Source organism: Schistocerca piceifrons, chromosome 2 (assembly GCF_021461385.2).
Source record: "Schistocerca piceifrons isolate TAMUIC-IGC-003096 chromosome 2, iqSchPice1.1, whole genome shotgun sequence".
In the NCBI taxonomy this organism is placed as follows: Eukaryota; Metazoa; Arthropoda; class Insecta; order Orthoptera; family Acrididae; genus Schistocerca; species Schistocerca piceifrons.
The window spans coordinates 309420707-309438669 of NC_060139.1; the positions used below are offsets into that span (position 1 = coordinate 309420707).

The following is a 17963-nucleotide window of genomic DNA, read 5'->3' on the forward strand; positions in this document are numbered from 1 at the left end:
GCAACATGGAAACAAACACACTCCTGGCACTGTTGTTTTCAATAAAAGAAAGATGGATGCTAATCCATACATAACAATATGTGAAATTGCTTCAGATTTAAGAATTGCCTATACAACACTATGTACAGTCAGTAGCAGAAGAAACAGTATTTTGAAAGAAGTTTTAAAATTGGGTGCAAAATTGTGAAAGCACAGCCGTCAACAAGAAAGGAGTTGCGTAGATTTGGAAAAGGCAGTTTTTAGATGGTTCCAACAAAAATGGGCTGCAGCTCTACTGATCAGTGGTGACATGCTGAAAGTGAAGGTGGAAGATTTAGTTAGAAGTATGAACATCACTGCTGATTTGACTTCATCAAGATGGTTACAAGGATTTAAAGATCGTCATGGAATCACAGGGAGAACAGTTTCTGGTGAATCAGAACCAGTGGACAATGTCACGGTGAACACTGGATTGATGCAAGTTCTGCATGGTATCTTAAGGGATTTTCAACCTCAAAACACCTACAACTGTGACAAGACCAATATATTCTACAGTCTCCTTCGTAGTGAAACATTAGCTGAAAGGGGTGACTCATGTTTTGTAGGGAGGAAAAGTAAAATTTGCATGACAGTTCTTCTTGCTATGAATGCAGATGGATCTGACAAACTTTTCTCACTTGTGATAGCAAAATCTAAGAATCAGAGGTGTTTCGTAGGTGTAAAGCTAAAACCCGTGAATATGAATCCAACAAAAATTCTTAGATGGCTATGATTTTATGGAAAAGTGGTTAAAAAAACTGGAGATTAGAATGAGAGAGAAAAAAAGAGGCTAGTTCTTCTTATGAATAGATGTGCAGCACATTCACCCCAAGTAATTTTGCAAAATGGTTGAGTGGAATTTTTCCCTCTAAACTGTAACAGTGTTCTACAGCTGCTTGATTTGGGCATTATTGCAAATTTTAAAGTGAATTATAGAAATGAACTGGTTCAACATTTGATAGCACTGACTGACACATGGAATGAAAATCTGTCCATGAACTTGCTACAAGCCATGGAATGTATTTTGCCTGGCTGGCAGTGATATCATCCTCCACAATCAAACACTGTTTGTCTAAGGGTGGTGACTTACTTGAAGAGACAGCCACTGATGATGGCAGTGATGATTGCGAAGTCATGTCTGGTAGGTCATGTCTGGTAATGAGCTAGCTCTACTAGAGGGTGCAGATTTTGACAGGTTTGTACATTTTGATCATAATCTCACCATGTCTGCAGAACTACAGAATGATGAGATTATTGCTGATGTGTGCTTCAAGTGACAGAGGTGGAGATGGAGATGATGACTTGAATGAAGTGTTAAGTGCAGTCGATGTGTGCAGGCACTAAAGCAAGTTGTAGTGAAAAAGTTCTGAATTCATTAACAAGTTTGCAAAATGAGGTGTATATATTTAATGCATGAGAATTGAAACAAATCAAATTATCTGATTTCTTTAAAGCAGAATAAAGTTTGAAATAAAATATTTTCTTTTTAATACTGTATCTTCGTTGTTTGTACACTGCAAGGTGCCAAAATAGGATACAGTATCTAACTTCTCTAAAGCAGGACCAAATAATATTTTTTCTTTTAATACTGCACTCTATTTTCATCCTTGGTAAAGTTTAAACATGTAAGTCCAGTGTATATTTTTTCTTTTTCCTTCTTTTTTTTCATGAAAAATATGATTTGTAACTCCAGCATCTCAGGCTGGAATGCAACATCATGTGGGGTGCAAGCAGCAGTCTGGATAGGGTGGGAAAGGGGAAGGGATAGTAGTGTATGGGTGGGGAGAGAGACGAATGCTGTCTAGTGGAGTGTGCAGGGACTAGACTGCCAACAGGCACAGCCTCAGGAGGTTAGGGCAGGGAGGTGGGGGGAAAAAGGACCAAAAAAGGAAACGAGTGGGAGAAAGACAGGCGGATGTGTTGGTTGAGGGCTGCAAATAAACAGGGCAGGAGCTGAGAATGGGAAGGAGATGATAGGACAGATGGGGTGGAAACTGTTGTGTGGATTTCAGTGTCTGCTTCACTAACCGACCTTTCTCTCCACCACTAGTTTTTCTGAACTGCGCAGATGAGAGTTATCATTACAACACATTCTCCACTCACATAATTATCCCAGCCTCAACCTAGGGTAACGTACTGTCCCCCCCCCCCCCCCCCCCCCCAACCTGACGTACTTAAGCATTTTGTTTTCCACTCCTCCACATGCCACATCAATCTTTGATCTGCGATTTAATCCATCCCCCCTCCATCTCTCTTCACTTATCGCAACACACACACACACACACACACACACACACACACACACACACACCCAGGTGCAAAACCTGCCCAATCCACACTCCAGCACTTCCTATTCCAGCCCTGTCGCAGGTTTATCCTACCCCATCAGGGACTGGGAAGCCTGTGAAAGCAGCTATGTTATTTACTGCCTCTGCTGCAATCATTGCACAGCTTTTTATATTGATATGATGACCAACCAGCAGTCCACCAGGATGAACGGGCAACCCTAAACTGTGTCCAAGCGCAAAGAAGACCATGCAGCCGAACGTATAACGCATTTGATTTAAATGCATGCACAGAGGCATTCAAACAATCATTCTTCCCATTCTCCATACACGAATGGAACAGGAAGAAACCCTAATAACTGGTACAATGGAATGTACCCTGTGCCATGCACCTCACAGTGGTTTGCAGAGTATAGATGTAGATGTTGTTAAGTGGGTAGCTCCTGATCATGCTCTTATTGTCTTATTGTTCAGGTTTTTGCTCTTCATGCAATTGTGTTAGCTGGCTGCAGAGCAAAATTTTATTTCTTGATAGTTTTCATTCTCACTTTAATCAGTGATTTTGCAAAATATTTCTTCCTTCACCTAATCTTCCTTCATTACTGTACACTTCCTGCCTGCCCTCCACTCACTATATTTGGAGTGTCTTATTCTTGCAACTGTGTGCTCTTAAGAAGTTGGGTGGTGAAGTGATGTGCAGTGCCAATGAACAGTATACTATATAATGCACCAAGCAGTAGCATCATTGTGCCATATCGGTCTGTAACATGCACTTTGGGGTACACAATAGAATATTTAGGATTGATTTTCATGTTAGTTTAGGCATGCTGTGGGTTCTTAGCCACAATAGTTTTCATTGTGGGTGATTCAAAGGGTTACATTAACAACTGACAGTGGTAATTTCCAACTATACAATTTTTTCTTGAAGAGAGTCAGAGGCAGAAGCAATGCTTCACACAGCAGCCTTCTTACATGAGCACCATTATAACTCTACACTCCATCTTACTTTACTTTTCTCCTTTTGTTGTCAGACTAATAATCCAAGGGTCCAGAGTTAAATCTGTGGTTGGTCTAAGATTTTTTTTTTCCTATCATCTATCACTTTTTTCCTCCTTCTGCAGTGATTTTTGTGTGCGAAAATGGCCTACTGCATTGTGATTCAGATTCTGGCTGGATAAGACAGTTTCAAGGTTATAGGAAGGCAGGAGTGCGCCTAATAAAGTAATGTTTTGTTCAAACTGACCTTCCAGTTGTTGACAGCTTCAGTAGTCCTTGCCCAGAGCTCCAAATAGGGGAATATGTTACTGCAGAAGGATGTCATCAAGAGAAACAAAACTGGCATTCTACGGCTCGGAGCGTAATCGGATGGGTTAGAAAATTTAAAAAGGGAAATGGATAGGTTGAAATTAAACATTAAGGGAGTCAGCGAAGTTCAGTGTTAGGAGGAACAGAACTGCCAGACAGGTGAGTATATAATTATAAATACAAAATCAAATAGGGGTAATGCAGTAGTAGGTCTAGTGATGAATAAGAAAGTACGAATGATGGTAAGCTACTATGAACTGCATAGTGAACCCATTAGTGTAGCCAAGTTAGACACGAAGCCAACATTCACCATGGTAGTACGAGTTTATATGTCAGCTAGCCATGCAGATGATGATGAGATTGAAGAAATGTGTGATGAGATGAAAGAAATTATTCAGATATTTAAGGGAGATGAAAATGTAATTGTGATTGGGGACTGAAGTTCAAAAGTAGGAAAAGGAAAATAAGCAAAATAATAGGTTAATACGGAGTGGGGAGGAAGGAATGAACAAGGCAATTGGCTGCTATAGGATTTTTTATTGTCTAAAACCTGTCATTTCCTTTGCTTGAACATCAGTTTTGTTCTACATCTTAGTTATTTCTCCTCACAGTTACCTCCTTGTATTTTCATCTGCTGAAAGCAGTTAAACTTTAATTTTTACAATTTATTTTCATGGTATTAAAATTTTTGTAAATATGCTACACTTCCTTTAATTTTGTGAGTATACTTTTTTTGTACACTTTTCTGCGAGGGGATTTTAGTAAGTAATGCAACACATTTTTTTCTGAGAACGGGTTAGCTTGATTCAAGATTCCAATGTTGTTGTTGTGGTCTTCTATCTGAAGACTGGTTTGATTCAGCTCTCCATGCAACTGTATTCTGTGCAAGCCTCTTCATTTCTGAGTAATTACTGCAACTTAAATCCTTCTGAACTTTCTTACTGTATTCATCTCTTGGTCTCCCTCTGCAGTTTTTACCCCCCACACTTCCCTTCGAAACTGAATTGATGGTCCCTTGATGTCTCAGATTGAGTCCTACCAACCAATCCCATCTTCAAGTTTGGTTGTGCCACAAATTTCTTTTCACCCCAATTCTGTTCATTAGTTACATGATCAACCCATCTAATCTTCAGCATTCTTCTGTAACACCTTATTTCAAAAGCTTCTATTCTCTTCTTGTCTAAACTGTTTATCATTCATGTTTCAGTTCAATACATAGCTACACTCCATACAAATACTTCCAGAAAAGACTTCCTGACATTTAAATCCAGCAAATTTCTCTTCCTCAGAAACGCTTTTCTTGCCATTGCCAGTCTACATTTTATGCCCTCTCTACTTCAACCATTGTCAGTTACTTTGCTGCCCAAGTAGCAAAACTCTACTTTAAGTGTGTCTTTTCCTAAGCTAATCCTCTCAACATCACCAGATTTAATTAGACTACATTCCATTACCTTTGTTTTGTTTTTGTTAATGCTCATCTTATATCCTCCTTTCAAGACACTGTCCATTCCATTCAACTGTTCTTCCAAGTTCTTCATTGTCTCTGGCAGAATTACAATGTCATCGGCAAATTTCAGAGTTTTTATTTCTTCTCCTTGGACCTGAATTCCTGCTCCAAATTTTCCTTTTGTTTCCTTTACTGCTTGCTCAATATACAGATTGAAAAACATCGGCAATGAGCTATAACCCAGTGTCACTTCCCTCTCAACCACTGCTAACCTTTCATGCCTCTCGACTCCTGTAACTGCCATTTGGTTTCTGTACAAATTGTAAATAGCCTTTCACTCCCTGTATTTTACCCTTGGCACTTTTAGAATTTGAAAGAGAGTATTCCAAGCAACGTTGTGAAAAGCTTTCTCTAAGTCTGCAAATGCTATAACACAGGTTTGCCTTTCCTTGACCTATCTTCTATGAGAATGTTGTAGGGTCAGTATTGCCTCGTGTGTTCCTACATTTCTTCAGAATCCAAATTGATCTTCCCCAAGATCAGCATCTACCAGTATTTCCATTTGTTTGTAAAAATATTCGTGTTAGTGTTTTGCAGTTGTGACTTAGTTCAATAGTTTGGTAATTTTCACACCTGTCAGGAATTTAAATAATTACATACTGCTTGAAGTCTGTGAGTATTTTGCTTGTCTGATACATCTTGCACACCAGATGGAACAGTTTTGTCATGGGTGACTCTCCTAAGGCTATCAGCAGTTCTAATGGAATGTTGTGTACTCCAGGGGCCATGTTTCATCGTAAATCTTTCAAAGCTCTGTCAAATTCTTCACACAGTATCGTATCTCCCATCTCATCTTCATCTATGTCCACTTCAGTTTCTGTAATATTGCTTTCAAGTTCATCTCCCTTGTATAGACTCACCACATACTCCTTCCACCGTCCAGCTTTTCCTTATCTGCCTAGGACTGCTTTTCCATCTAAGCTCTTGGTATTCATACAGCTGCTTGTCTTTTCTCTAAAGGTCTTTTTGATTTTCTTGTAGGCAACATCTATATTTCCTCTAGCAATATATGGTTCTAAATCCTTACATTTGTCCTCTAGGCATTCCTGCTTAGCCATTTTTCACTTCCTGTCAGTTTCATTTTTTAGACAATTGTAGGGGGTGTTCAGAAAGTGCCATATGACTGTTAGCCGCGCGTGCCATATGCCGCAGTGAATACACCAAAATGAAACTCAGTGAAATACAAGCTATTAATTTATTGAATATTCATTTTTACTTAGAAATTTTCACATTAAATGTTGAAAGTGTCCCCCCCCCCCCCCCCCCCCCTGTTGTTGAATACACAATTCAATTCAAAAATCATGTTTCCAAACACAAGCTCTAACATTTCTTCTGTTATAGAAGCAGTGAAAGTGGATATTGCAGTTTTCAATTCATCAGTGGATTTTTGATGGTTTTTAAGGATAGTTGCTTTCACTGCACCCCAGAAGAAAAAGTCAGGTGGTGTTAGGTCAGGCAATCGTGGAGGCCAAAGTCCCTGTGAAATTATGCGATCACCAGAACATCAGCAAGCAGTGACACCGAAACGCGAGCGGTTGCACCATCTTGTTGAAAATAATCGTTCAGTATTTCACTTAACACAAGTTCTCCTATGAAAGGGTATAGAATATCACTGCAGTATCGTTGTGCATTTAGTGTTTTGTTGAAAAATATGGGGCCCACAATCCAATGTCTAGAAATTGCAATCCAAACTCCTATTTTCACAGAATGAAGTGGTTCCTCATGAATACACAATGGATTTGCAGTACTCCACATAAGAGAATTTTGTGAGTTCATGTACCCAGATAAATGAAACCACGCCTCATCAGTGAAAGACGTTTCATTAAGAATATCACTTCCATTTTGTTGAATGAAAGTTTTGATCCATTGACAATAATGCAGTCTCTTGCCGTGATCAGTATTTTTCAGTTCTTGCACGACTGTCATTTTGTGTGGGAAAAGTTCTAATTTTTTCCATACTCCTGTGTGGGCCATTCTGACACTAATATCAATTTCCTGGGCGAGTTTTCTTACTGACTTGTTCAGACTCATGGACATCTTATCGGAAATATCGAGTAGTTTATCTTCAGACAAAATGCTAGGACGACCACTGTGCATCTGTCAATGAACCCGTACTTCAAAATTTGTTAATCAAATCTCGCACAGTATCACGATGTGGGAGTGTTGTCTCCACTAGCTTTGAACACTTATTCAACTAAAAACACACATTCTTCAATGGTTAGCATTTTAGCAGTAGCCCAGGCAAGTGAACAATCATACGGCACGCGCGGCTAACAATCCTCACTGTAGAGAGACTTTTTGAACACCCTGTATTTCCTTTCGCCTGCTACATTTGCTGGATTTTTATATTTTCTCCTTTCATCAGTTAAATTCAATATCTCGTGTTACCCAAGGATTTCTACTAGCCCTCATCTTTTTACCTACTTGATTCTCTGCTGCCTTCACTATTTCATCTCTCAAAGCTACCCATTTTTCTTCTACTGTATTCCTTTCCCCTGTTCTTGTCAGTCATTTCTTAATGCTCCCTCTGAGACACTATACAACCTGTGGTTCTCTCAGGTCCCATTTTCTTAAATTCCTATCTTTTTGTAGTTTCTTTAGTTTTAATCTACAATTCATAAGCAATAAATTGTGGTCAGAGCCTACGTCTGCTCCTGGAAGTGTCATACAATTTAATATCTGGTTCCGAAATCTCTATCTTACCATTATACCATTCCGATGCATCATATTATTCCCCAATCTTTTGGCTATAAAACACTGTCTTTCAACATAATCTCTGTTCGGTGCAATGGCCTTATACCACCTTACTGGGAAGGTCTGTATGCCCATATGGTACCACTGTATAGGTTGTCGTTGGAGCCAATGTCTTGTTGCATCAGTAACCTTCCCATTATCCATGAAATGCTTCCTGCAGAATGCATACTTTATTGTGCCAAACCAGATGGAAGTCAGAAGGTGCGAGAAGATAGTCACAGGTGATGAAACATGGGTTCATCACTTCGAACAAAACCAAAACTGCAATCCATGGAGTGGCGCCACACCAACTCTACTCTGAAGAAAAAGTTCAGAGCCACACCCTCAGCCACTAAAGTCATGGCAATGGTCTCCAAGAACTCTGAAGGGGTTATTCTGTTTGATGTTCTCTCTCATGGTGGAAGGATCAGCTCTAATTGTATTGCACTACCTTAAGGAAATGAAGAAAGGACTTCAGTATGTTAGTTACCACAAAAATACAAACTTCTTCTCTGGACAACACAAGGCAGCACACAAGTCTGAAATCTGAGAGGAACTCAAAAATTTCATTGGACTCCATGTCGGGGCACACTTACCGGATGGAATGAGAAGGAAAGACTGTGTTTGGCCCCATCTCGTCTGGTAAGTCTGCCTTGACCCGGGAGTCTGGGTGACTTTTCCAAACTCTACCCCTTTTCCTGAACCTCTCCAGTTCCTTTCCCTTCACCACTTCTTTCTTCCCCTTCAACCCACCTGCCAGAAGAAGGCAGGGGTTGAACCAGGAATCTTCCATGATGCCCCACAATAAATCCCGCATTTTTACAACCAAAGTCGGCCGAGGAAAAAAAAAATGTGTCGCACTACTTATTGAACACACTTCATATTACAGAGATTTACAAGTTGTTTTTCATTGTTTTATGAAGTCAGTATTATAAAAAATAGTTATTTCTTCTTTCTTACTTTCAGGAACTCACTGATGTTGATATCCTTAATGAGAGTGAGGAAGGAGCTGAGGCTTTAATAGATGCATTGTTGAATCAGCAAATTTGTGCCCTTCTTGTTCAAAATCTGGAACGTTTGGATGAATCTGTTAAAGAAGAGGCAGATGGCGTGCACAATACTTTAGGTAGAAGCACTGACTTTTTGAAGCTGTACACTCTTCAGTCTTACTGTAGCTCTTGAAAATATTTTGCTGTGAATTTTTAAAAAAATTAGGAAAAGATTTTAGATTCCTGCTGTCTTATACCCCAAAATTCATCATTGTTACAACCTAATATGGGTATCAGGATAGATAACTAGCTACAAAATAGATTATGATGATTGGACAGATGCTTAGAAAATATTACAAAGTTTCATCTTTTCTGTGTGCTTAACCACATCTCAGTGCAGTTACCAGTGATACATCCTCGTATATGTATTACATTCCATCTTGATTTCTCCATCTTCTTTATAATCTTTTGATCTGCGATTTAAGTTATAAATGTCAGTCCATTTACCAAATCTGTTGTTTTTAGAAAGCGAAAAATAGCTGTTATAATTATTGTCTGATAAGTTGCTAAGAAGCTGCATTTCACTGTCCCTAATTGAAAAGAACTTATTTAGTTTTTTTTTATTGTAAAACATGTTCCATAGATCCATTTTTGTGTGGTAACGTGTGAGCATGGAACAAGTCAAAATATTTAATCCTTTATTATGTTAGTAGCATTAAGGACCACAAAAACAGATTTAGAATACAAATTAGAAAACAATAATAAAAAAGTTCTAATTATACTCACAAACAGAGGTTAAGATACAATTTTCAGATATTATCTAAGCAGTTATTTATAAACTAAAAAACACCATCTGCTTGATGTACAGAACACAAATTAATGTAATTAAAACAGCAATATACATTAAAGCAGGTCGCGTCGTTAGAGGCGGAGGGCCAATGTGGATACTGGCTGCCTGGCCTCACCTATTTTTCCTGTGAGTGGACAGATGGATGCTCCTTCATTCAGCAGGTACCCGGTGGGGAATTTACTGGTTATTCAGAGCTTAAGTGTTAGATGCGTTATGGAGCCCCTTAGGCAAATAGTGTTTAGGCTGCAAAGAAAGCCAATGTTCACTCAGTATGTCTGCCAGTGGGGCCTCATCCAAGATGCGGAGGTAGCTTTGCTGACGGCTATTGAGCATGCAGGATGCAGTCATCTGCAAGTTGTGGCTCATGTCGGCACCAACAACGCCTGTCCCTTGGGTTCTGAGGTGATCATCAGTTCGTACAGGCAGCTGGTGGAGGTGGTGAAGACTGCTGGCCTCGCATTTCCAGAGTTGATCGGCATCCTTTGGTTTGGAGCCGAGTGAAGGGTCTCAACCAAAGGCTTCGTCGACTCTGTCATGGTCTTGGCTGCAGATTTCTGGACTTGTGTTATTGTATTGGGATTTGTAGGACTCCTCCTGACAGGTTAGGGGTGCACTACACAAAGAAGGCAGCTACTCTGGTAGCGGAGTACTTGTGGAGTACACATGAGGGTTGTTTGAGGTGCTCTGATGAACACTCGCCAGTTGATTACAGCAAGGGGAGTCTAACAGCCTTCAGAATAAAGAAACTTTGACTGTCAAAATTTTATCAGTAAACTGTTGAAGTATTCGAAATAAAGTTCCCGAATTTACTGCCCTCCAGGAAAATCCTCACGCTCAAATTATTCTTGGGACCATAAGCTGACTGAAACTCAAAGTGGAAAGCTCTGAGATATTTAGCGAGTTGTGGAACGTATATCAGAAAGAAAGATTAGAGGCCACAGAAGGGAGAGTTATCATTGCAGTTAACAAGAAAAATTGTCTCTATTGAGGTCGAAGTTGAGTGTGATAGTGAAGTCTTCTTGTCGCATACACATGTAGGTGAAACCAAGTTAATTGTTGGATGTTTTTACCAGCCACCCAATTCTGCTGTGGTAGTTCTAGAGTCATTCAAAGAAAGTCTGTGGTCAGTAGCGTGTAAATACTCAGATCACGCGGCACTAGTTGGAGGTGACTTTAACCTGCCGAGTATAGACTGGGATGACTACGGATTCGTTGCGGGGGTACAGACAGACAGTCATGCAATATACTTTTGAAGACATTTTCTGAAAATTGTCTTGAGCAGCTAACTCGGCAGCCCACGCACAATGGAAATATCTTAGAACTTGTAGCTACAAATAGGCTGGACCTTATCAACAATGTCAGTATAGAAATGGGGATTAGCGATCATGATATCATTGTAGCAACAATGATTATGAAAGTTAATAAATCGGTCAAGAAGGCTAGGAGAGAGTTTCTTCCAGATAAGCAGTTACTAACATCTTACTTAGGCAGTGAATTGGTGTCACTTAGTACCAGCAAGATGAATGTAGAGGAAGTATGGGCAAAGTTTCAGCAGATTGTAGATCGTGGTCTGCAGAATTACATGCCTAGTAAGTGAATAAGGGATGGAAAAGACCCACCATGGTATAGTAACGAAATTCGTGAGATGCTGAGGACGCAGAGGCTGTTGCACTCTAGGTCCAGGAGGGGAGACACATACAAACGACAACAAGCAAAGGTTAGTAGAGATTCGTGTGTGTTTGAAAAGATATATGTGCGAAGCATACAACAACTACCACCATCACAACTTAGCAAAAGATCTGGCAGAGAATTTGAGAAATTTCTGTTCATATGCAAAATTGCTAAGTGGGTCTAAGGCTTCCATTCAGTCCGTTGATGATGAGTCTGGTGTGGTACTTGAAGATGGGAAAACTAAAGTCGAAGTTGTAAATTTCATGTTCAAGAAACCATTCACGCAGGAGATCCATACAAACATACCATCATTAGACCATCATTTTATCTGGAATCTCTCGCCCAGCACAAAGTCCCAAGTGACTGGAAAAAAGTGCTGGTGACTCCAGTATATAAGAAAGGTAAAAGAATGGACCCACAAAATTACAGACCAATATCCTTAAGTTTTGTTTGCTGCAGAATCCTTGAACACGTTCTCATTTCGAATATAATAAACTTCCCTGAGGCTGAGGCTAAGCAGCTTATGTCCATGAATCAGCATGGTTTTAGAAAGTGTCGCTTGTGCGAAACTCAGCTTTCCCTTTTCTCACATGATATACTGAGAACTATGGATGAAGGGCAGATTCCATATTTATTGATTTCCGGAAAGCATTTGACGTGGTGCCCCATTGCAGGCTGTTAACGAAGGTACGAGCATATGGAATAAGTTCACAGATATATGAATAGATCGAAGACTTCTTAAATAATAGAACCGAGTTTGTTGTCCTTGATGGTGAGTGTTCATCAGAGACAAGGATATTGTCAGGAGTGCCCCCAGGGAAGTGTGATAGGACCACTGTTATTTTCTATATACATAAATGACTTGGTGGACAAGGTGGGTAGCGGTGTATGGTTGTGTGGTGATGATGCTGTGGTGAATGTTAAGGTGTCAAAGTTGAGTGACTGTAGGAAGATACAAGATGACTTAGACAAAATTTCCAGTTGGTGTGATGAATGGTAGCTAACCCTAAATGTGGAAAAATGTAAGTTAACAGGTATGAGTAGGAAGAACAAACCTGTAATGTTCAGATACAATGTTGCTAGTGTCCAGCTTGACACAGTCAAAGTTGTTTAAGTATCTGGGCATAACATTGCAAAGTGATATGAGGTGTAATGAGCATGTGAAAAATGCTGTAGGCAAGGCAAATGGTCTACTTTAATGTATTGGGAGAATTTTAGGAAAGAATGGTTCACCTGTAAAGGAGACTGCATATAAAATGCTGGTCCGACCAATTCTTGAGTACTGCTCGAGTGTTTGGGATCCGTACCAGGTCGAATTGAAGGAAGGCGTCGTAGCAATTCAGAAGAGGGCTGCTAGATTTGTTACTGATGGGTTTGAACAAAACTGAACTGTCACGGAGATACTTCAGGAACCCGAATGGGAATCTGGAGGGAATGTGGTGTTCTCCTCGGGAAACATTATTAAGAAAATTTAGAGAACCGGCATTTGAAGGTGACAGCTGAATGATTCTGCTCTCACCGACATACATCGCGCATAAGGACGACAAAGATATGATACATTAGGGCTCATATGGAGGCATACAGACAGTCATTTTTCCCTTGCTATATTTGCGAGTAGAACAGGAGGGGAAATGACAAATAGTGGTATTGGGTACCCTCCACCACACACCTTACAGTGGCTTGCGGAGTATCTATGTAGATGTATGGAATCTTTTATCAAGAAAGAACTCCTTCAGATTAGTTTTACCTTGTAGACACTTAATATTACTTGGAAGTGCTTTGAAGATTTTTATGCTCATGTATTTTACACCTTTCTGCACCAGAGACAAATTTTTCAGGTCACAGTCTGAGTCATGTTTCCTTCTTGTGTCATGATGATGGCATGACTCATTCATTTTATATTATGAAGGATCGTAAAGCAAGACTAACGAAGTCACTGTCCTCACCCATCCAGCCCCCTCCCTGTTCCCATTTCAGCACTACACAGCTGTCATTTCACTGCCACACCCAGTCTTTTAATTTATTTTTATTTCTCTCCTTTCCGTTACTTACTCCCTCCCCCCTCCGCACCTTCTCTCCTGCCCTTCGTCTAAACTGCAACACTTTACTGACCGCCACTCCCACCATACTATCCCTCCCCCACCCAGTCGCCACTTCCCCATCATGCACTGGTGCTGCTGCTTGCAGTGTAGTTTCAGCTCTCTGAGACTGCAGACGTGTGTGGTCGAAAGCTTTAATTGTGTGAATCTTTTTGTTGTGCCTATCGCGACTCAGCATCTCTGCTATATGGTGAGTAGCAACTTCCCTTCTCTGGCATTGTTACATTCCATCCTGGATTTTCCATTGTTTACATTAGGTAGTAGATGTTTTGAACTGTGGTTGCGTCAAATACTGCTAGAGATTGGGCCTGAACTACCTCGTCAGAAATACTCTGCAAACCTCAACAAGTACTTGTGTAGTAGCCACTTCCAAATGCTTTGTCTTATGCATTGGTCATTGTTTTCTTTTCTTATTTTGAAATAAGTGAAGTGAATAATCCTGGCCCATTATGGGTCTCAATTACAACCCTCACAACATCAGATGGGATTGGCGATCTCTGTGATAGTGTGACAGTTCTGCTTTTGTGGAGCAAGAGTGTAGGCTGCTGCACTGCAAGAGGGAGGCGAGGCTTGGCTTCTCATACCGCTTCTCTCCCCTCTGGTAGTCAAAATTCTGGTTTGTTTATGCTCTTGGCTGGGTGCCATTAGTATATGGTGCCCGCACTGTGCGCTGTAGCAATTGGGAAACTAAATCTCTTATATTTCATCTGTGAAGAAAGTCTTCCCCTAGCATTTGAATAGAGTTATTTTATGTTCGAGTTCTACACTAAGTATCTTGTCAGTTCTGTCTGTAGCATTGTCAAGTGTGGGTTGCATAGCTATGAATGGCCATGAAAAGTGTAAATCATTATTCTGCAGATTTTGTTATCCTAAAATTGGGCAGGGAAAAAACAAATAATACCAGCAGTCACTTTAAATCAGAGATGCATTCACTTCACTGGTGGGAAAATGCTGCTGATTTGCAGCAGAACAATCATTTGTTGAAAGATTAAATACAGCCAGATGAAAGAAACAAAGGCCATTTCAGAAAAAAGAAACTATTGAAGTTTTTGCAAAAGCAAACATTCCCGTCAAAAAGTTTCCAATCACCACTTCTTTTTACAGCCAGCTTCAAAGAACTAAGGCTTTGTTTGTCTTCACACATGTCATGTGACAACCTTTTAAATTTGTGCATCTAATCATTAACAAACAGAAAATAGATATGATTTTTGACAAAAATAGATGTGAATTTTGCAAAAAAATAGATACAACATTTTCCAGTCGCTAACATAATTGAATGGAAGTAGTCAAAGTAGGCAGATTTTTAGACATTGGTATCTACGATTTTGATGATTATCTGGGTGGGAAATGTTGCTGTGCTAAGCCTTTTTGTGGTTTAGTGGATGTGATTTTCCCAGCAAAGCTTGCTATCTATAGGAATGCCTAAGAATTTCAAACAATGCACGCTCTGCATTCGCTGGCTGTCATGTGCAATGTTTATCTTCTGTGGGCTTTTGTGATCATAATGGAAATGAATATGTTTGGTTTTGCTGAGGTTTATTGATAGAGAGATGTTGTGAACCAGTTGAGAACATTTGCAGGCAGTTAGTTGGAATTTAACTCCAGGTCTGTGGATGTTTTACTGTCTTAGCACAATTGTTTTGTCACCTGCAAACATTGTAAAGTTGCTTGCTTGTTGGAGGACAGAGGTAGGTCATTAATATTTATGAGTAAAAGCAGGAGACCAAAGGCAGAAACTTATGGGGCTCCAAAGTGTACTGTTCCCCAGTCGGACACTATGCCTCGTACTTTGTGTGGCATTAACCATCTAACACTATATTCTGTTGTCTGCCCTGCAGGTAAGATTTGAGCAAGTTGCCCATTTATCCTCATATTCCACAGTGGCATGGTTTCTCTACAAGTACACTCTGATCGACACAGTTGAAAGCCTTGACAGGTTGCAAAATATGCCAACAGGCAATGTCATCTTGTGAAGGCATTCGAAAATGTTACTGGCCAATGAAAATATTGCTTCGGTTGTGGAGATACTTTCTCTGAACCCAAACTGGTTTTTACTAATTACTGCAAAGTTTTTTATGTGGTTGACTGTCCTGGGTGATATTAATTTTTTGAGGACTGTAGAAAATGCTGTAGCATCTGAGATGTCATCTTATTTGTAGAGGAGCTTTTACAGTAGCATACTTCCTCTTGTCAGGGAAGATGCCTTGTTTGAGAGAGGCATTGAATATATGTGCTAGCACTTAAATGAACGGACTACACCAGGCTTTTACCAGTTTGCTAGAAATGTTGTTGCCACCAGTTGAATTTTTACTTTTTAAAGAAATTATAGTTTTTCTTACTTCCTGTGTGGTTTAGGCTGTCCTAAAGAATTTGGGATATTATTTTTATTTGTGTCCTGTTTTCTCAGCAATACTTAAAAAATGATCATTAAAAATTTTTGCTGTGATCTCTTGATTTTGTACCCATCTACCTTCATTGTTGAGAACATTGTTTTGGATCCTATGGGTGTTGTGACAGTGCCACGACATTTAACAGTGCCGCCACGGCAGTACGCGCAAATGGCGATAGAGGCGCTCCGCAACTCGGCTGAGCGCGGGAGCGCCACCTAGCTATGAACTGCGCCGGCCGCATGTCACGGCACGGGAGTCGAATAAGAGATACTGAGTTGTTATCATGTAACGAGCTATTGTTTCTAAGTGAGTGTGTTTGAATATCCACACAATTATTGGTGATTAAAGGTTATAATACTTTTTGGCGACGAGGATGGGATATTTTCACTGCGTTGTGGATTTGTGTGTTCGTGACGGGGCAGACATGGAACAGCTTATGCAAGCGCTCATTGAACAACAAACACAGCTGACGGCTGCTATTCAGGCACAACAAACACAGCTGACGGCTGCTATTCAGGCGTTGTCGACGTCGCTTACTCATCGTCTGTCTTCCTCTTCTCCGCCTCCATTCCCTCCTTATGACGAGGCCGCTGAAGATTGGGAGGATTATGAGAAGCGTTTGCGGCAACACTTCTTGGCTTTCAGTGTTGTCGACGCTCCTATGTGTAAGTCGTTATTTCTATCTTGGATTTCCCCACGGATCTATCAGCTGCTATCTCAGTTAGCCCCTCTGCGGGAACCTGCCTCTCTGTCCTTCCAAGAAATGTGTGACTTATTGTCTAACTATTACCGGAAAAACACCCACGTCGTTGCCGCCTGCGTGGCTTTCTACCGGTGTCGTAAACAGCCCCATCAATCTTACCGGGCTTGGGCGGCGCAACTACACGGTCTGAGTAGGAAATGTCAGTTTGTCACGGACACTCATCATGAGTCTTATGCTGATTCAGTGGTTAGGGATGCTGTTCTACGGCTTGCTCCTGATAAAGAAGTTCGGCAACGTGCCCCACAACTGCCAAACCCATCGTTGTTGGAAGTTCTAAGCATCGCTCAATCCTTTGAAGTGTCTCACGCTGCTGGCGCGCAAATAGACGCGTGGTGTGATGTAGGCGCTGTACAGTCAACTTTCGACACGGACAATTTGCCTGTTTCACAGGAAAACGGAGATGTGGCGGCGGTTCACTCGTGTAAACAACGTCGCGTTGGGCCGCAACGCTCGCAGCGAAAACAGCAACCACAGAAGCAGGTTCGTTCCGCACTTCCTTCTTGTCCACGTTGTTTCGTACAGCATGTCAGGGCCGCGTGTCCAAAACGTTGGGCCACGTGTAATTCATGTAGGAAAAAAGGCCACATTGATTCTGTGTGTCAGTCCCCTAAAGTTCCTGTCGACGAGGACAAGGCATCGGACATGGATGTTAACTGTGTGCTTTCTCAAACACACAAATTGTTTGTTACTGTTCGTGTTCTGGATAAAGACATTCGCATGCAAGTGGACACTGGCTCTGCAGTAACTCTCATTAATTCTTGCACGTATTTGGAGTTGGGCTCCCCTCCCTTGTCTCCAGTTACGCGAAATCTGAGAACTTACAATAAACGGAAAATTCCTATCATTGGCCAGTTTGATGCTTCCACTGCCTACAAGTCTGTTGTTAGCCCCCTCACGTTTTTTGTGGTGGATCATGCGGGCACTGAAAACCTGTTCGGTTATGATGCTTTCCAGTTGTTTGGGTTCTCCATTGATGATGATGTGCACCTCATATCTGAGGATATTCCGTATCAACAGCTGGATGGATTGTGTTCTGAATTTTCGTCCGTGTTCTCTGCTGGTCTGGGTCGTGCCAAGGATTTTGAAGCCCACATTACTCTTAAACCTACAGCTCGCCCTAAGTTTTTCCGGGCACGCCCTATTCCGGTGGCGTTGCGTGCACCTATCAAGGCTGGGATAGACAGGTTAACAGCTTCAGGGATTCTCCTTCCTGTTACCTCCAGCGAATGGGTATCGCCAATCGTGGTGGTTTCTAAACCAAACGGGAGTCTGCGATTGTGTGGTGATTTTAAAGCCACTGTCAACGCTCAGAGCCTCATTGACACTTATCCTCCTCCCCGTCCTGAGGAGTTA

The 17963-nt window shown here is 40.9% G+C and overlaps 1 protein-coding gene across 2 annotated transcripts in view; it reads left to right on the forward strand.

Annotated features, from left to right (window-relative positions):
* LOC124777150 (beta-catenin-like protein 1) overlaps positions 1 to 17963 on the forward strand; it is a 102326-nt gene that overhangs the window by 35909 nt on the left and 48454 nt on the right. For both annotated transcript variants that reach the window (XM_047252450.1, XM_047252452.1), the window contains exon 5: positions 8815 to 8974. In XM_047252450.1, coding sequence (XP_047108406.1) covers positions 8815 to 8974 — 160 coding nt within the window. The remainder of the gene's footprint in view (positions 1 to 8814; positions 8975 to 17963) is intronic.